At 33.3% G+C, this 21,194-nt stretch overlaps 2 protein-coding genes across 4 annotated transcripts in view; one reads left to right on the top strand and one right to left on the bottom strand.

Moving 5' to 3' along the window:
- Positions 1-14,456, bottom strand: part of LOC128865135 (alkaline ceramidase) — a 44,614-nt gene extending 30,158 nt beyond the window's left edge. The window contains exons 1-2 of one of the 2 annotated variants that reach the window (XM_054105150.1): positions 14,081-14,456; positions 13,756-13,902 (exon numbers count right to left, since the gene is read on the bottom strand). In XM_054105150.1, the coding sequence (XP_053961125.1) occupies positions 13,756-13,842 (87 nt within the window). In that variant the 5' untranslated portion in view covers positions 13,843-13,902; positions 14,081-14,456. Of the gene's footprint in view, positions 1-13,755 lie in introns of both variants that reach the window. The other variant, XM_054105149.1, reaches the window with a different exon arrangement.
- A 2,027-nt stretch (positions 14,457-16,483) lies between these two features.
- On the top strand, positions 16,484-19,145 carry LOC128862831 (inhibitor of growth protein 5). 2 transcript variants are annotated; one of them, XM_054101598.1, is made up of 5 exons: positions 16,484-16,663; positions 16,767-17,129; positions 17,194-17,354; positions 18,204-18,362; positions 18,441-19,145. In XM_054101598.1, the coding sequence occupies exons 1-5, from the start codon at positions 16,627-16,629 to the stop codon at positions 18,540-18,542; spliced, it is 822 nt and encodes a 273-aa protein (XP_053957573.1). In that variant the 5' UTR covers positions 16,484-16,626; the 3' UTR covers positions 18,543-19,145. The 2 variants fall into 2 exon arrangements, with proteins under 2 accessions (XP_053957573.1, XP_053957572.1); XM_054101597.1 differs by having other exon boundaries at positions 16,485-16,663; positions 17,194-17,393.
- The last annotated feature ends 2,049 nt before the right edge of the window (positions 19,146-21,194 follow it).

The following is a 21,194-nucleotide window of genomic DNA, read 5'->3' as shown; positions in this document are numbered from 1 at the left end:
CGCGAATTAATAAGCTTCTTACATGTGCTGCCTTATTTACATATTTTATCAACTGCTACGGTTCATGTTGTCCTCCAAATGCAGAGTTTCGGCCGACGCTCTCGAAAACAAATATGAACTTTGTCCAAGTATGTTTGTTATATAGACGCTACGGAAACTCAATTTCCAACAGCAATATGAAGAATCTCGCTTGGAATCTACTTTGGACTAAGTATGCAATTGAGTAGTAAAGTCCTAATCGACCAACCAAAAACACACTTTGTAAGTCTCTTATCAAGCCCGTTATGTACAGAAAAACATCTGATCAGACGGTCCTTGCAGTGTTCGAGAAAAATGTTATATGGAGTATAATGAATCCTTGCTTGCTGCCGAAGGCGAATATTGGAGACTAGGGAATAATGAGCTTTATGAGCTTTTTGGTGGCACAGACATAGTGCAACGAATAAAAGTCCAGTGGTTCCGCTGGCTAGGTCATATTGTCCGAATGGATACAAACGCTCCAGCACTGAAAATTTTCGATGCGGTATTTGCTGGTGGTAGCAAAGGAAGAGGAATACCTATTTGCGTTAGAAAAAGCAAGTGGAAAAGGACTTAGCTTTATTTGGGTATGTTCACCTAGCGCCAATTAGTAGGAAAAAGAAACACCTGGCGCACTTTGTTAAACTCAATCTGCCTTCCAAGTCCATTTATCCTTCATATGCACTAACCACAACTTTTTCAACAGTACTTTCGAAAATATTAATTTGATTTTAGAAAGCGTCAATTCAATTTTAGAAAGTATCATATGGACTTGAGATTAATGAATTGTTCTTTGGAGAATCAAACAGCGAATTTCTACTAAAGGGATCTTTATACCATAATTTATATTTTTAGCAAAAATTAAACCTGGAGATACAGAAATCAAAGATTTTTATCAATGACCTGAGTAGTTTTACATGCTTGTGTGCATCGGGTATTTTTGAAGAGCTTGAGAACTTAAAATTAGAATACAATACCAAACAGAAATATTGTTGGAATGAAGTTTTTTTATTATAATCTGATGGTTGGTTATAGATAATTTCATGGCATTTCTTTTTTTAAATGACATCCGGCATATGTACATCGCGGCTAGGATTTACATGGTTCACTCGTTCAGTCCAATTTTTGACTACTTTTTCTAAACCTGGCCGTATGCCGTCAATGGTGACTTGAAAATTATTTTCCAATGCTTCAAGAGGTACTGGTTAAATCGCACGGACGTTCGCTGGACAGGACCACTTTTGGATAAAAAGTGGTCACCAAATTGATTTTGTAATAAATGCATTGCTAAGCGCGCTGTATGGCAAGTTGCGCCGTCTTGTTGGAACCAAATGTAATCGATGTTTAACTGATCAATTTTTGGAAACAAAAAGTGAAACAGCATGGCGCGATAGCGCTGGCCATTCCCTGGAGCGGCAGCTTCTTCCTCATTTCGAAGGAAATAAGGACCGATGATGCTGCCAGCTTGGAAGCCGCACCAAACAGTCAATTTGCATGGATGTAATGGCGACTCGTTGCTCTATGGACGTCGCGAAAAGTTGCTATATTTTCAAATTAAATGTGAAAGTGTTGTTCTAGCGTTAAACAATTCATGACGACTTGCCAAACCTTACTGAACAGAAATGTCAACACAGTTTGCTATTCTCATCTGTCAAACCATAGTTATCGATATCGATAGTTTTCATGCAGATAAAAAAACACCCAATATGCGTATGTACGTATTTTTCATTTTTTTTATTTATTTCTTACTGACTAGAAACATGAATAAAAGTTGGAGGCAATGCACTTAGTGATTGAAATGAATATATCGATAAACATAAACGATCATCTTATTTTCATACAGAAATGATGTCATATTAAAAAGGCATTTGTGGATATTGAAAGTGAAAGAAAAATATGGAAGTTAGAAGAGGCAACAAAAGTTTAATAAAAATATGTTTTGAATAAAAGATAAACCTTATATTCAATAACATAAAATTTATCATTTTAGCAAGCGAAATAAAAAGTGCAAATAGTTCAACTTCAAGGAGAAATGCAGTATTATTTTTATGTAACACAATTATACCCTTACAATTTCTGAAAGAAGATTATTTATACTACACTACTTTTGCCTGAATATAAAAGTTATTTTCTAGATGGTGAAGAATAAATAGGTACGCACTAGTAATAGCCTGTGAGAATAACTATTTTTTGCCAAGATACTCAAACAATCATTTAAACTGTGGGAACTTGCAACTGTTCCAATTTGCAGACAACTGTGAAATAATAACAGGGGCGATCAAAAAGTACGCAACAATTACACAGAATTTATTTCTTCACACTAAAATTTATTTTTCTTATACTATAATCTAAATGCCGATACATCTAGTCCATATCTACTCTAAAGCTTTTATAAAGCAAAACGTATTTCTTTTTCTTGTTCCTTGAAAGACTCATCCACGGCATCTATTAAGTTGCTATCTTTGTCAAATTTCATATCTCTGAACTGTTCCGTGAGACGATAAAAGATGTAGAATCACTCGAAGCTATCTATATCTGGTGAATAGGGAGGGTATTTCAGCAATTCGCGGCCCACTTCTTACAAATATGTCAGCCAGCGCAACTTGAACTTTGTGCGCGGCTGCTTTGTATTGATGAAACAAGACTTTTACTTACGACTGAAATAATTTCGGTACTTCGATACTTTCGCAATAATTGTTTAACAGGACATAGAGTTTTTGCATACAGTCAGCGTCAAAATAAAGTGTACACCACAAATTGATAAGTTTTGACTATTTATTTTAAACTTTCAATTCCTTTTTATAAAAATATTGTTCATACTACCACAACAACCATATAAAGCAAAGATTCGAACTTTGTATATTGTTTGTAAAAAATCGGCAAATTTTCATCGAAATGTCAAGTTTTTTACTTAGAATATTTAGAAAAATTTCGGTTATACAATTTTATAGATCATTGGTGTAATAAAGTGCAAGTAGAACCAAAATCACACTGATGTCTGAGATTTTTTTTTCGGAAGCGGTCTTATGCATTTTCTCCATTTAACGCCTATTCAAATTTATAAAAAAATATAGAAGAAAACACCCAACACCTTCAGCAGAAAAAATTGTCGAAAATCAACGCGAATTTTGCAGCACTTGAAGCTTGTACTACAAAAAGAGGGGAATAAAGTGTTCTCAACTAAGAAGATTTTCTTAGTTATCAAGTTGAGGAATTAGTAACTTCAAAGGGATTTCTCCCATTGGTATCAAGTTAAATAATCTCGTTTCTGAAAATTTGCGCACGGCACTAAAAAACATAGCTATATTTCGAAAAATTCCATATACATTTTTATGGTTCGCTGTGCTACAAAATTGAAACATAAATTACTGAGCGAAATTTACTTCACAATGACAAGTGCTGCAATACCGCTCTGCTTGAAGCATCTATTGAAAACAGTCCACAACGCTTGGAAGTTATTCAAAAAGAGAAACCCCTCTTCCATGAAATGGATTGCCAACGCCATAAGTACAAAGTACATCATTAAAGAGTTGCAGTGGAAGTAAGAAAAAACTTGTGGGAAACCTTGTAAACGGTGTTTAAAATCTAATAGAATGACGGCGCATAGTTATTCAACGAATTTTTCAGAGACCTTATTGGTTGAAAAAAAGATTTTTCCCCAAAAATTTGGTAGTAGGAAATTTGAGTTTCGAAACAGCTGAATTCTGCATTTATCAGAGTTCCAAGTGAATTGTGGGAAAACTTAAGTTATTTCAAATAAAGTTGATAAAAAAGTGGGAAAAAGTAATTAATTTATTGTTTTGTAAATTAATAAATACATTTTTCTTGCATTTGTGGTGCCTACTTTTTTCCCCAAAATACAATTGATCAGAAGATACATGATAGGAGAAAAATCTCCCGGGACAGAGCGGTTCGTTCTATTTGTTTGATTTTTTAACTTAATATTTTCAACGATTAGTCCTTAGTTCTTTTATTTTTGGTCTGCAGTTTTTAACATATTGTGACCCTTTTGTATTTAGGGTGCGATATGTATATTGTAGAAATTACGACAAAAAGAAGGACACAACTTCAAGTTTGATGTGGCATTCTCTTAACACTCAGACAGATAATTAATATATGTAGTGCCGTCTACACAAAGTACTACAGTCAAACAACAAGGTGCATCTCAAGATCCCAATTTAGCACAACAATTATGAACTGTATATTTATATTAGGCACTTAATACAAATTTTGCCTGCATAATGCGTTTGTCGTGTCACAAATCTTAATTGCATGTTGTTCCTTTGAATTGTACATACATATATAATATATTCGCAGTATATTCGCAGTGATTTAAATGATATTTATGAAAGTGATTTATCTTACATTTGCATGCGTACATACACATTTACGTATGTGCATGTATATCGGCAAGCAGTTTGTGTTGAATGAGTTCAGTGCCCCACCACTTAATATTATACAATTTGGCCCAAAAATAATCATACAGTTTTTTTTAGAATAATTTTTTATTAAATAAAAAACTGATTTTGTGTAATGGAAATCTTTATTTTGACCTTTACGCGCTCAATCGCTCTGTTTGTATACCGCAGCTGTCACAGGTAGTTCACAAGTGTCCAATATGATTAATGTACTACTCCATTTGTAAAAATTATAAAACTTCCGATAGGGGGATTAATATGCGCCACCTTGTACAAGTATAGAATTTAGTTTGTTAGATCGTAAAAGGTTTATCTACAAACATTTACTACATTCCTGCAGGTGCAGTTTGTTAAGAATGAACTGATAACACATAAAAAGACATTCGCATGATTTAGTTTTGTTTAGCTACAGTACTTGCCTTCGCTAAGGTACATATGTAGAGCTCTCCAAGGAATTAGAAAATTCGAATTTCACTTAATTTTCAGGGAAATCGTATTTGCTGTACTTAATATTTTTGATGGAGGATTTTATTGCTTGAAGATTCGGTTAATAACGAAGCAATCAAGTATTATTCGTGGGGTTTCTGCTTATTTTGGGCTTGGTTAAGAAGATATTACAAATGTAACCAAACACTCATACGGGCATAAGCTAATTTATTTAAAGGTCCAACAAGATCAGAAGCGCCTGTTAACTAGAAGCATTCGTCTTGAAGTCGAATAAAAACAACATTGAAACTAATTTTGAGTCTATCTAGCTGAAAATGGGACAGACATGAGACAATTGGGGTTGAGTCTTTATGTGCACTTGCAAAAAGCCTCATTAACGAGTTTCTCAGAAAGTGGGGGGAGAAGAAATTCATTGAACACGGCATCTATTAAGTTGCTATCTTTGTCAAATTTCATATCTCTGAACTGTTCCGTGAGACGATAAAAGATGTAGAATCACTCGAAGCTATCTATATCTGGTGAATAGGGAGGGTATTTCAGCAATTCGGGGCCCACTTCTTACAAATATGTCAGCCAGCGCAACTTGAACTTTGTGCGCGGCTGCTTTGTATTGATGAAACAAGACTTTTACTTACGACTGAAATAATTTCGGTACTTCGGTACTTTCGCTATAATTGTTTAACAGGACATAGAGTTTTTGCATACAGTCAGCGTCAAAATAAAGTGTACACCACAAATTGATAAGTTTTGACTATTTATTTTAAACTTTCAATTCCTTTTTATAAAAATATTGTTCATACTACCACAACAACCATATAAAGCAAAGATTCGAACTTTGTATATTGTTTGTAAAAAATCGGCAAATTTTCATCGAAATGTCAAGTTTTTTACTTAGAATATTTAGAAAAATTTCGGTTATACAATTTTATAGATCATTGGTGTAATAAAGTGCAAGTAGAACCAAAATCACACTGATGTCTGAGATTTTTTTTTCGGAAGCGGTCTTATGCATTTTCTCCATTTAACGCCTATTCAAATTTATAAAAAAATATAGAAGAAAACACCCAACACCTTCAGCAGAAAAAATTGTCGAAAATCAACGCGAATTTTGCAGCACTTGAAGCTTGTACTACAAAAAGAGGGGAATAAAGTGTTCTCAACTAAGAAGATTTTCTTAGTTATCAAGTTGAGGAATTAGTAACTTCAAAGGGATTTCTCCCATTGGTATCAAGTTAAATAATCTCGTTTCTGAAAATTTGCGCACGGCACTAAAAAACATAGCTATATTTCGAAAAATTCCATATACATTTTTATGGTTCGCTGTGCTACAAAATTGAAACATAAATTACTGAGCGAAATTTACTTCACAATGACAAGTGCTGCAATACCGCTCTGCTTGAAGCATCTATTGAAAACAGTCCACAACGCTTGGAAGTTATTCAAAAAGAGAAACCCCTCTTCCATGAAATGGATTGCCAACGCCATAAGTACAAAGTACATCATTAAAGAGTTGCAGTGGAAGTAAGAAAAAACTTGTGGGAAACCTTGTAAACGGTGTTTAAAATCTAATAGAATGACGGCGCATAGTTATTCAACGAATTTTTCAGAGACCTTATTGGTTGAAAAAAAGATTTTTCCCCAAAAATTTGGTAGTAGGAAATTTGAGTTTCGAAACAGCTGAATTCTGCATTTATGAGAGTTCCAAGTGAACTGTGGGAAAACTTAAGTTATTTCAAATAAAGTTGATAAAAAAGTGGGAAAAAGTAATTAATTTATTGTTTTGTAAATTAATAAATAAATTAAGTAAATTTATTAAATTGAAACAGTTTTTCAACTAGTTATTATTTTTTAACACTTTTTTAATACTAATTAATAAAATAAAAATAAATTAAACTCTTTCAGGAAAAAATAAATATTATTACTAAAACACACGTATATCTGTAGTCCAATTACTAATACTATGTACAAAGATTAAGCACATTTTTAATTGCTTAATCTCCTGCTAACCTCCTTGTCGCTACCTTTATAAAAACCTCTCGCAATTCCAGGATGTCCCTGCATAACGCTTACAAGTACAAGTAACTCTAGTTTGCTCTGGTTGGTAGTTTTTAGCATTTTATGCTATTGAAAAGTTTAATTTCTTACATTTTGATGTAGTGCCCCGTCACATTTTGGTGGCGAAAAATTCATTTAAAAGTGCCATTACGTTCTCCATTTTTCTTGCATTTGTGGTGCCTACTTTTTTCCCCAAAATACAATTGATCAGAAGATACATGATAGGAGAAAAATCTCCCGGGACAGAGCGGTTCGTTCTATTTGTTTGATTTTTTAACTTAATATTTTCAACGATTAGTCCTTAGTTCTTTTATTTTTGGTCTGCAGTTTTTAACATATTGTGACCCTTTTGTATTTAGGGTGCGATATGTATATTGTAGAAATTACGACAAAAAGAAGGACACAACTTCAAGTTTGATGTGGCATTCTCTTAACACTCAGACAGATAATTAATATATGTAGTGCCGTCTACACAAAGTACTACAGTCAAACAACAAGGTGCATCTCAAGATCCCAATTTAGCACAACAATTATGAACTGTATATTTATATTAGGCACTTAATACAAATTTTGCCTGCATAATGCGTTTGTCGTGTCACAAATCTTAATTGCATGTTGTTCCTTTGAATTGTACATACATATATAATATATTCGCAGTATATTCGCAGTGATTTAAATGATATTTATGAAAGTGATTTATCTTACATTTGCATGCGTACATACACATTTACGTATGTGCATGTATATCGGCAAGCAGTTTGTGTTGAATGAGTTCAGTGCCCCACCACTTAATATTATACAATTTGGCCCAAAAATAATCATACAGTTTTTTTTAGAATAATTTTTTATTAAATAAAAAACTGATTTTGTGTAATGGAAATCTTTATTTTGACCTTTACGCGCTCAATCGCTCTGTTTGTATACCGCAGCTGTCACAGGTAGTTCACAAGTGTCCAATATGATTAATGTACTACTCCATTTGTAAAAATTATAAAACTTCCGATAGGGGGATTAATATGCGCCACCTTGTACAAGTATAGAATTTAGTTTGTTAGATCGTAAAAGGTTTATCTACAAACATTTACTACATTCCTGCAGGTGCAGTTTGTTAAGAATGAACTGATAACACATAAAAAGACATTCGCATGATTTAGTTTTGTTTAGCTACAGTACTTGCCTTCGCTAAGGTACATATGTAGAGCTCTCCAAGGAATTAGAAAATTCGAATTTCACTTAATTTTCAGGGAAATCGTATTTGCTGTACTTAATATTTTTGATGGAGGATTTTATTGCTTGAAGATTCGGTTAATAACGAAGCAATCAAGTATTATTCGTGGGGTTTCTGCTTATTTTGGGCTTGGTTAAGAAGATATTACAAATGTAACCAAACACTCATACGGGCATAAGCTAATTTATTTAAAGGTCCAACAAGATCAGAAGCGCCTGTTAACTAGAAGCATTCGTCTTGAAGTCGAATAAAAACAACATTGAAACTAATTTTGAGTCTATCTAGCTGAAAATGGGACAGACATGAGACAATTGGGGTTGAGTCTTTATGTGCACTTGCAAAAAGCCTCATTAACGAGTTTCTCAGAAAGTGGGGGGAGAAGAAATTCATTGAACACGGCATCTATTAAGTTGCTATCTTTGTCAAATTTCATATCTCTGAACTGTTCCGTGAGACGATAAAAGATGTAGAATCACTCGAAGCTATCTATATCTGGTGAATAGGGAGGGTATTTCAGCAATTCGGGGCCCACTTCTTACAAATATGTCAGCCAGCGCAACTTGAACTTTGTGCGCGGCTGCTTTGTATTGATGAAACAAGACTTTTACTTACGACTGAAATAATTTCGGTACTTCGGTACTTTCGCTATAATTGTTTAACAGGACATAGAGTTTTTGCATACAGTCAGCGTCAAAATAAAGTGTACACCACAAATTGATAAGTTTTGACTATTTATTTTAAACTTTCAATTCCTTTTTATAAAAATATTGTTCATACTACCACAACAACCATATAAAGCAAAGATTCGAACTTTGTATATTGTTTGTAAAAAATCGGCAAATTTTCATCGAAATGTCAAGTTTTTTACTTAGAATATTTAGAAAAATTTCGGTTATACAATTTTATAGATCATTGGTGTAATAAAGTGCAAGTAGAACCAAAATCACACTGATGTCTGAGATTTTTTTTTCGGAAGCGGTCTTATGCATTTTCTCCATTTAACGCCTATTCAAATTTATAAAAAAATATAGAAGAAAACACCCAACACCTTCAGCAGAAAAAATTGTCGAAAATCAACGCGAATTTTGCAGCACTTGAAGCTTGTACTACAAAAAGAGGGGAATAAAGTGTTCTCAACTAAGAAGATTTTCTTAGTTATCAAGTTGAGGAATTAGTAACTTCAAAGGGATTTCTCCCATTGGTATCAAGTTAAATAATCTCGTTTCTGAAAATTTGCGCACGGCACTAAAAAACATAGCTATATTTCGAAAAATTCCATATACATTTTTATGGTTCGCTGTGCTACAAAATTGAAACATAAATTACTGAGCGAAATTTACTTCACAATGACAAGTGCTGCAATACCGCTCTGCTTGAAGCATCTATTGAAAACAGTCCACAACGCTTGGAAGTTATTCAAAAAGAGAAACCCCTCTTCCATGAAATGGATTGCCAACGCCATAAGTACAAAGTACATCATTAAAGAGTTGCAGTGGAAGTAAGAAAAAACTTGTGGGAAACCTTGTAAACGGTGTTTAAAATCTAATAGAATGACGGCGCATAGTTATTCAACGAATTTTTCAGAGACCTTATTGGTTGAAAAAAAGATTTTTCCCCAAAAATTTGGTAGTAGGAAATTTGAGTTTCGAAACAGCTGAATTCTGCATTTATGAGAGTTCCAAGTGAACTGTGGGAAAACTTAAGTTATTTCAAATAAAGTTGATAAAAAAGTGGGAAAAAGTAATTAATTTATTGTTTTGTAAATTAATAAATAAATTAAGTAAATTTATTAAATTGAAACAGTTTTTCAACTAGTTATTATTTTTTAACACTTTTTTAATACTAATTAATAAAATAAAAATAAATTAAACTCTTTCAGGAAAAAATAAATATTATTACTAAAACACACGTATATCTGTAGTCCAATTACTAATACTATGTACAAAGATTAAGCACATTTTTAATTGCTTAATCTCCTGCTAACCTCCTTGTCGCTACCTTTATAAAAACCTCTCGCAATTCCAGGATGTCCCTGCATAACGCTTACAAGTACAAGTAACTCTAGTTTGCTCTGGTTGGTAGTTTTTAGCATTTTATGCTATTGAAAAGTTTAATTTCTTACATTTTGATGTAGTGCCCCGTCACATTTTGGTGGCGAAAAATTCATTTAAAAGTGCCATTACGTTCTCCATTTTTCTTGCATTTGTGGTGCCTACTTTTTTCCCCAAAATACAATTGATCAGAAGATACATGATAGGAGAAAAATCTCCCGGGACAGAGCGGTTCGTTCTATTTGTTTGATTTTTTAACTTAATATTTTCAACGATTAGTCCTTAGTTCTTTTATTTTTGGTCTGCAGTTTTTAACATATTGTGACCCTTTTGTATTTAGGGTGCGATATGTATATTGTAGAAATTACGACAAAAAGAAGGACACAACTTCAAGTTTGATGTGGCATTCTCTTAACACTCAGACAGATAATTAATATATGTAGTGCCGTCTACACAAAGTACTACAGTCAAACAACAAGGTGCATCTCAAGATCCCAATTTAGCACAACAATTATGAACTGTATATTTATATTAGGCACTTAATACAAATTTTGCCTGCATAATGCGTTTGTCGTGTCACAAATCTTAATTGCATGTTGTTCCTTTGAATTGTACATACATATATAATATATTCGCAGTATATTCGCAGTGATTTAAATGATATTTATGAAAGTGATTTATCTTACATTTGCATGCGTACATACACATTTACGTATGTGCATATATATCGGCAAGCAGTTTGTGTTGAATGAGTTCAGTGCCCCACCACTTAATATTATACAATTTGGCCCAAAAATAATCATACAGTTTTTTTTAGAATAATTTTTTATTAAATAAAAAACTGATTTTGTGTAATGGAAATCTTTATTTTGACCTTTACGCGCTCAATCGCTCTGTTTGTATACCGCAGCTGTCACAGGTAGTTCACAAGTGTCCAATATGATTAATGTACTACTCCATTTGTAAAAATTATAAAACTTCCGATAGGGGGATTAATATGCGCCACCTTGTACAAGTATAGAATTTAGTTTGTTAGATCGTAAAAGGTTTATCTACAAACATTTACTACATTCCTGCAGGTGCAGTTTGTTAAGAATGAACTGATAATTAACACATAAAAAGACATTCGCATGATTTAGTTTTGTTTAGCTACAGTACTTGCCTTCGCTAAGGTACATATGTAGAGCTCTCCAAGGAATTAGAAAATTCGAATTTCACTTAATTTTCAGGGAAATCGTATTTGCTGTACTTAATATTTTTGATGGAGGATTTTATTGCTTGAAGATTCGGTTAATAACGAAGCAATCAAATATTATTCGTGGGGTTTCTGCTTATTTTGGGCTTGGTTAAGAAGATATTACAAATGTAACCAAACACTCATACGGGCATAAGCTAATTTATTTAAAGGTCCAACAAGATCAGAAGCGCCTGTTAACTAGAAGCATTCGTCTTGAAGTCGAATAAAAACAACATTGAAACTAATTTTGAGTCTATCTAGCTGAAAATGGGACAGACATGAGACAATTGGGGTTGAGTCTTTATGTGCACTTGCAAAAAGCCTCATTAACGAGTTTCTCAGAAAGTGGGGGGAGAAGAAATTCATTGAACACTGGCGTAGTTCTATCGGTCAACGACAAGATAAACAGAGGAATTTCTGATAAGCTACTTTCAGTACAACAGAGTGGCTTAAAACTTTTAAATGCAAAAATGTTTGCTGAACTTTGTGAAAATTGTTTGTTTGTTTCCAATTCTTTATTGTGTTATAAAATCTATACATTTTTAACTTAGATTTATATGAGTACACTTGCATACTAAAATTCCAATAGGATAACAGTTACTGGCATTGAGTGTTCAAAGAAGAGCACAATGGTAATATCATTTCCTTAAATATATATATGTATATTGTTGGATGAAGATATATATGAAATTCAATGGTAGATAACATAAATAAACTTATAGGATGATCAGATTGGTACTTTTCTCACTAGGACCTTTTTGATAAATCACGCATGACTACTGTCAAACAAAATACATAATTTTTTTCAGCATTCATTGGCATTTCAAAATCAACGCTCTGTGAAAAGTGTTCATCGCGCGATCAGGCCAACTTATGGTGTAAAGGTGATTGTGCTCATTTTTGGCTTAATAGCTATGTCAATAAGCAAAATTGCCGTATTCGGGCTGAAGAGCAACCCAAAGCCGCTCAAGAACAGCCATTACTTCCATTGAAAACAACCGTTTGATGTGGCCTATAAGCTGGTGGCACCATCGGCCCATATTTCTTCAGAAACGAGGCTGGAACCAATGTAACTGTGAATGGCGAACGCTTTCGTACCATGATAAACGACTTTTTAATTCCGACACGACTTTTAATTTCCCCGAGAGTCCTGTGTAACCTTGGCACAATTACATTCTGAATATTGTAGCAGGTTAAACTCCTACTTATCCAGAATCGACCCCGACATACTAAACATATGTCCAGCATGTGAAGACACCCCGCACACTAACCACCTTTTCACATGCCCTATTAAACCCTCTCATCTAACACCCCTCTCCCTCTGGACCCAACCCGTCAAAACAACTAATTTCCTGGGCCTACCGTTAGATGAGCTAGTCGAAGACGACCGGTGATTACGCTACACTGACAGCGTAAAGGTACTGCTACAACAACAACAACTTTTTTATTCCGGATATTGAGGCCCGTGATCTCCACAACATTTGATTCCAACGCCGTCTTGAACGGCGCTACTTGCCATACAACCCGTGAAACAATGGATTTACTGCGTCGTCGTTTCGGTGAGTAATTTATCTCTCGTCTCGGAGCAGTGGATTAGTCACCAAGATCGATTGATATCACACCTTTGGACTTTTATTTGTGGGAGTATGTAAAGTCTAAATGCTTTGTGGATAAACCAGCTTCGATTGGGGCATTGGAAGCCAACATTACTAAAGATATTCATGAGATACCGACCGAAGTCCTCCAACGAGTCATTCAAAATTAGTGTTTACGGATTGCCGATTTACGACGCAGTTGCGGCCAACATTTGAAAGAGATTATATGTATTTAAAAAATAAATGTCATGAATGGTTCTACGCAAAAACAATAAAGATGGCACAATCAATTTAAAATTCGATACCTCTAAATTGATCACCCTTTATTGACCCCTAACTGTATTTACCTTCCTTTATTTAATGATAGAAAAGACGAACTTTATGAAAATTAAACTTTTGAACGGTTAAAAAATAATTTTGCTCCTTCGGATTATTTATACCGTCTTTTTTTACCAATTTGTTCATATGCACCACAAAGTAGATAATTATGCATTTAATATTTCCTTCTAAGCGTATTTTAAGGTTTGTACTTGTAAATGAAATCGCTTCGATTTATTATCAAACCTTTAGAACTGTACTGTGCTTTGAACAATTTAAATGTTTAACGGAACTCGTCCTACTATGGCGTTTCCTATTCTCCTATTCCGTTTCCGATATATCACGCAGACGCTTTTTCGCATTAACTTATAAATTTAGATGGACATACCGTATTCACAAACTCTGCTATATTTGAAGATATCAAGTAATTTCCTTCACACCAATCCACCGGAGAGCTGCCATGTTCCCAAGCCATGATGTAAATATCAAGTATAGAACTTTGCGAAGCCAATTTGGCGGATTATTTAATCGGACACTAAAAAAATATTACGGTATTTAATCTACTTAAATTCTATAGAGTTCCACGCCGGTATTAGCTTTTTCTTTATTTGCATATATTAGTGATATTATAATTTTTGCAGTTCAAGGAAGTGAACTGTAATTATTGTACACATCTGTTACGTAGCTAACAAGTTTTTCTTTTTTGTTATTACATGCGTGAAAATTTGATCAGATGGTAGACATTTGGTTTCGAATCGATTGCGTTTCGATTTTTTCTTTCCTTTAACTGTATAGGATTATGTAAGGATTTACAAGCTTTTTGAATTTAGCTGGTTTTCATTCACTCAACAACACTATAACACAGCAACAAATTGTGAAAGAAGAATTGTGCTAATTTCTCTTAACACTATTTATTTGCGACTGCTTGTGGCGAGCTAAAAAGGTGCTATAGCTAGGTGTATATGAATTTTTGTCATAGACGCAAACAAAATGTAAAATAAACACCTTCGCGCAGTACGAGAAACTTTATTAAACTGTTCTCAAAACAAAACCCACTGTACAAGGGAGTATTTATAAATTTTTTTCTTCAATAGATTCGCCTTGGTTTCATCTCTGGCGATAGAAGCAAGGCGAATTCGTACAAGGTGCTGTTACTAGAGTAAATTGTTTGCTACTTTTCTTGCGATTAAGTAGTTGGAATCAGGACACATTGAACTGGAGGTAATAATACGTTCACATATAAGTAAATGATCTACTTTTTCGTGCTTAACTCCGAATTCATAATTAAAAAGCAAGATTTCCCGTACAAAATTTCTCTCCCAAAATCTGAGATTATAAAATAATCCTAGAATACAATACAATATTGCGTATTCCCAAGTACCGTAACGTCAGTACAGAAAATAAACAAATAAAAATAAGTGGAAGAATATGCAGAAGTAGAGAGCCAAGACTATAGAATAAATTGTGCACACGTACATCTGCACATGCATCCATTTGCTCATAACAGTATGCTTAGTTTCTATACTGACAGCGCTTAATTTTAAAATTCGCCAAAAATAAAGTAGTGGTTTTCGGTAAGAAAAAGAGTTTACCAACTAAATAGAAAAGGTACAAGTAAATGCTGCTGTTGCTCTAGTGACTTCACCTTGTATAGATTTGCCTGGGAATAGTGATCGGTGTTGCCAACCTTTAGTTCCAAAATATAACAAAACTTTCTTACAACTCTAAAAGTACTAAAATTTTTAAATCCAATATTTCTTTTTTATGCAGTTTAACAAAATTAAAACATAAAGATAAAATGTAACATATAATTCAATAAGACAATATTTATTTGTTTATAACGGTTCTAAAACAAATACAAAAAACGATACATTTTAACGGAAAAAAGAACGTGGATCACAAATCGACATTTTTATCAATCATAGTTCAATTTTAGTGGACTTAGCCTTGGGAACTTAAAAAGGAAAATACATAGAAGATTTCGAGTTTTTATTTATTATTTTAAAGTATTATTTACAACATATTAGTTTCTGAATTAAATATAATTAACAAAAAGGAAAGTGACTTCAAAAAGAGGTACGAAGCGCAACCCGTTTATTGTTAATCGAATCGACTAAAAACACGTCCATGGCTTAATTTCATTGCAGCCAAGTTATTCAAATTATTTCATGTTTTCAACACTACATCTTAGTTCAGAAAACTAAACCATATTTTGGAGGTTTGTGAAGGTTTTCAAAAAGCACTAAGTCTAATGCTTTAAGTACGAAGTTGGCAGCTATGGTGGTGATTGCAGTGTTGTACAAATAAAAGTTTACACAAGGTGAATTCATGTAAGGTGATTAATCGGAGCAGCTGATTTAAGGTTTTGTTTTTTATCAATCAATTGTTTTGCATCAATTAATTTTTTTTCTTCCTACCTCAAGTACAATTTACTATAAAAGCACAAACGGTAGAATTCAAGATTGCGCCTTCCCAAGTGACGTGACGTCAGTTTTACCACGTTGCCATAGTTTCTGCATTTGGCCTATTGACATGTATTTTACATTTATACGTAAAATCAATTTTATATAGCATATTTGGAAAAATTTAGATTTAGCTTAGGTTTTCTTAGAAATTTAGAGATTGTTACTCAGCACGTCATCTCGATTGCACCAACCATATTAGCATTTCATCGTTCAACATATACATATATGTACTTACATTTAGTTGGCGATTACATTCTTTAAAATAAAATAAAAAAGTTAAGACGTCGTAGATTTTATTTTGTCCACGGAAAAAAATTCAAACTTAATATAATTGTCTACGCTTTTAAAGCATACAAAGTTTACAAAGAACTCACACCATGTCTTCAATAAAATTGTTTAAGTATATTGAATATATATAAATTAATTAATGTTAATGTGAAATTTCCCCCCTCTTATTTGAATATAAATTCCTGCAAAATATGTATATAATAATAAATATATGGCACTAACGTAAAAATTAACTGCTTTCGTCGTTATTTTAGCCGCCTTATTTCTGGCAACACGCCATTTCAACCATCAGCTGTTCACCAGTCCAAAGATTGACAGTGCTGCCAATTACTTAAACGAGTTCCTGGGCGCGCTCTCATATAAAATGAGAGAGTTTCGTATCTAGAATCCTATGTTGCAGTTCCAAAAACAGCTGTTAAATAAATATATTTAGCGATGCTGATTATTTATGTTAATTGAAACTGGTATTGCATTTGTTTTCGAAAAAGAAGTATTTCTTACAAGCAATGTCATCAGCAATTTATTTAGAAAACTATCTTGACGGTGAGTAAAGAAGGCGAACATTACCACAAGTCAAAGTGTAATACCTATTAACCAGAAGCTATCATCAACTGCGGACAAATAAATCATTTCTGTGTTTTTTTAGGATTGGAGTCATTGCCGACCGAATTAGAGCGCAACTTCAAATTGATGCGCAAATTAGACGATCGTGCCCAGACTGCAATGAAAAGCATCGATTCTCGGGCGAAAGAGTTCATGCACAAACTTGCGGCAAATGGAGGCTGCTCTATGGCAGACGAAGAACGCAAAGAGCGTCTTATGGACATTCAAGCACTCTTTGGCAAAGCGAAGGAATACAGCGATGACAAAGTGCAGTTGGCCATTCAGACATACGAGTTGGTGGATAAACAAATACGACGTCTGGACAATGATTTAGCTCGCTTCGAGGGTGAAATACAAGAGAAAGCATCCTCTACACGTAGCAAATCAGAAGAAGCGGTGGTAAAAAGTAAGGCGCCTTAATAACTATATTTGAAATTGATGATCTAGATTGCATTATTGCATTTTTTTAGAAGGCCGAAAGAAGACAAAGGACACAAAAACGCCGGGGAAACGAAAACGTACAGGTTCATCGGATGAAGAAGCACGAGCAAACGCCACAAATGTGACAACAAGTTGTAGTGGTGGTGGAACTAGTGGAGGCGGGCAAGGTAGCAAAAAGAAAAGGGCGAAGGTAAATCAAGAAAAAGAAACACGCAAGGGGGGTCAAAAGGTAATCATCATATTCATTTTCATATACTCATAAAAAATAATTATTGTCTGATTGTTTTTGTGGCAGTTACTTAATTTGATTGATCCTTGCTTATATTTTTGTAAAGCTCTTTTTTTATTGAACGTTGAGGATATAATTAATTTTACAAGCAGAAAAATGTTAAGTTCGGTTGGTACCGAACTTTATATACCCGGTGCATGTTTTTAGTAAAATATCATTTATATAATGATAATATGTATAACTTAAAGATCATCATATATAAGTATACCAGATGCGAAAAAGTAGATGTTTGTATGTTTGAACTTACATCAAAGACAGAAAGACTGAACTTAGTATCGTTTCCACGACATTCGGTTGTACGTTACCGAAACGATCCTGATTTATATCCGGTCAAGGACTGTCACTCCAGCAGCATTCCCCGTATGTAAATATGGGGAATGTTTATGCTGCTACAACAACAACAACAACTGAACTTAGTATCTCATCCCAACTAAATAACATATGTATTTATATATATAAAAAATTAGCATCCTTTTGAATGTGATGTATGCAAAATAAGTATATTTTTATACTTAGTGTTATTTTTGAAGAAGCAATCTGATCTCAAAAACTAATTGCAAGTACAAGGTTCATTGTGTTAATTCACCTCTCATATGTTCATCGCATTTCATATTTACCAAATGCCTTTGTATTTTTCTAAAGCCATTTTATTTCTGCATTTTTGAATATAGTACTTGGATTTCTTTTGGAATTGTGCAACTTTTTTTCTATGAACAATGATGGTATATAAAATTTCAAATATATTTCAAGAAAAATGCGGAAATTGAGGATTCTGAAAAGGAGTCATGCTTAACAGCCGCCACACATCCAAGCGATGTGCTAGATATGCCGGTGGACCCGAATGAACCTACTTATTGCTTGTGTCACCAGGTTTCCTACGGCGAAATGATTGGTTGTGATAATCCAGATGTAAGTTCCTCCAATGATTTAATTACAATAAGTTACTTACTACGGTTATTTCATTTGTCTGCATTTTCTCAACTGCAGTGTCCTATCGAATGGTTCCACTTCGCTTGTGTTGGTCTCACAACAAAACCTAAAGGAAAGTGGTTTTGCCCGAAGTGTACGCAGGATAGAAAGAAGAAATAAATACGCAACAACATTCGGTTCAACAACGTTACCGGAACGACCCAGATTTATATCCGGCCAAGGACTGTCACTTCAGCAGCATTCCCCAAACATGTATGGTGAATGTTTTTGCTATAACAACAATAACGCCATAAAATCTTCGGAGAGCGTTGTTATTTTATTACTGCTATCTTTAATACGTTTTATATAATTGAAGTATCAAAATAAGATAAAATATTTTGTATCAAAAATATTACTTTTTCACGTATTCAAAAGCAATTTGTAGAATTTTAACCAACCAACTTCTTTTACCTTGTAGGATATTGGTTTTACCACAATAAACTATTTTTTTTTTTATAGAAAAAATTTAAATTTCAATAAGATGCATTTTTAAAATATGAATTGTTTAGACATTTCTTTTTTTAGTACTTCGAAGGCGATTTATGTTCTGTTTTCTAAAGTCCTAAGGCTTAATAGGCAAACTTCTCATTCAGAAAGTTTCAGTATACTTTGTAAATCTTTCGATTAAAATTATTTTAAAGGGTGCATATGTCAAAGAATAGTAAGAAGAAATATATCCTTTAATACTATTGAAATAAATTTTAATGGATTTGAAAAAATAAATGTCTCACATCATTATTTGTATTGAAATGGCTTGTTTTAAATCCGTCCATTAAGATGCATTTTAACCCTCCGTTGGGCACCCGGGACTGGACAGATTGGATTTTTGACTTTAGAAGTGAATTAAATGTATTTCTACTATAGCTAACGACTTAAGCTTCCAGGTAGCTTCCTAAAATTTTATTTTCTATCGATTTATGCATATAACCTTTTAAGAAGGATTCTCGACCAGGTGTCCAACCGAAGGTTTTAAAAAAGGTGTCCGACGGAGGGTTAAGCGAAAGTAATATACACTCACTGCCTATCTAAAGGGTTATATCCAAATGGTAGATAATATATGTATACAAAATTTGTATCCTACTGTGTAGGATACATGACTTCTATTTACTTGTAGATTTTAAATTTCAGTGTCGTGAAAAAAAAAAAAATTAAAAGTGGCCCCAAAAATGTGTGCATACATACTTAATCACTGGAAAAGTTAAAACAGCTAAATAAACTCATAAAAAAGACGTTGAAGGGCGAAGTGTTAAATGATTTATGTCGATACTTTAGTTTTTTATTCGTCGAAAATAATTTAATATATGTATGGCTCTTAAGTCCGATACCAGCACAGGAATGGCCACAAATAAAATGTGTGCTTAAATAAAATACCTATACGTCCATCTAAACGCTCAATTATCCAATATTAAGTTTCAAAATTAATCAATATTTAACCCATCTAGTAGAAAAAGAGGTTGTCTGTAAAGTCGGTGTACTACTGACGATAGTTTAACGTGACAACGTCATAAGAAAGAATACTGATGTAATGGTGGATTTTTCAAAAGAAAATTTTAATTTTATTTGTTTGATAGATATTTTGTATGGATATAGAGAAAGAGGTAAATGGAATCGCAATGGAATTGATCAAGTTACATTTACACAAACGTAAAAAATGACGAAACATTTATCAAATTCATGAAAGATATGTTCAAATTCGATTGTGCATTAGACGTTAATAAGTCAACAACACTAAGAGGCACCATCATCGATTTGACTTTTTCAAGACACTTTACACTCGAAACACTCCTCTTCATTTTCTACTTTTCCTATCGTCGTCCTATTCTCAACATATGTATATTCGACTATGAAAATTGCACCAAAGTATATGTATGTATGCATATATTATATTAGTATACAGCATATCTTATAAGGTATGTGGTAAATATTGCCATACATTTTTTCCTTCAGATAAGGAACTATTTGCATTTGCATGGTCTTTGGAGGTATGCCGCCGAGGCCGCGGCGGCCATTTGACCGATATTTTGCTCCATACGTAATTGAGCCATACCAATATTATCATAATAAAGAGAAATGACAATAATTTCCTAAAAAAATTGTATTTTATTCAAATTCAACACCGACCCTTGAAACTTAACCACCCTTTATAATAATAAATTAATAATAAAAACATTAAAACAACAGGTATTAACAATTAGTCGTCACTTATTATAAATTCAATATATATGTATATCATTATTTATATTTTTATATTTATATTGCATATACAAATAACCCTTATATAAATATTATTGTTATATTTTTCCTACATAAACACAATAATAACATATATAAACATCATTATTATATTTATTTTTTTATAAACATAACAACCATAATATATACATACATATATATGTATGTAAACACATCATTGTTATGTATATAAACATAATAACGCACACACGCACACAAACCAAAATATAACAAAACACAACACACCATAACATAACATAATATAACGTAACATAGCATAACATGCAGTTCAAGCAAGGAACCAGCTGGTGGAAGCAGAGGAAGAGGAAGACCTCCTCTGCGTTGTAAAGATCAGGTGGAGGACTTGGCTTCACTTGGTGTGTCCAACTGGCGCCAAAACGAGAAAGATACGACTGACGCTTTGTTAAATACGGCCAAAACGCGTAAGCGGTTATCGCGCCAATTAAGAAGAAGAAAAAGTAAAAAGGAGAGGAATTTCGCTGTCGTTACTAAATAAAATACAGTTCTTTTATGAATTCT

The sequence above is a fragment of the Anastrepha ludens genome, chromosome 5 (assembly GCF_028408465.1).
Source record: "Anastrepha ludens isolate Willacy chromosome 5, idAnaLude1.1, whole genome shotgun sequence".
In the NCBI taxonomy this organism is placed as follows: Eukaryota; Metazoa; Arthropoda; class Insecta; order Diptera; family Tephritidae; genus Anastrepha; species Anastrepha ludens.
This window is presented reverse-complemented; position numbering and strand designations above follow the sequence as displayed.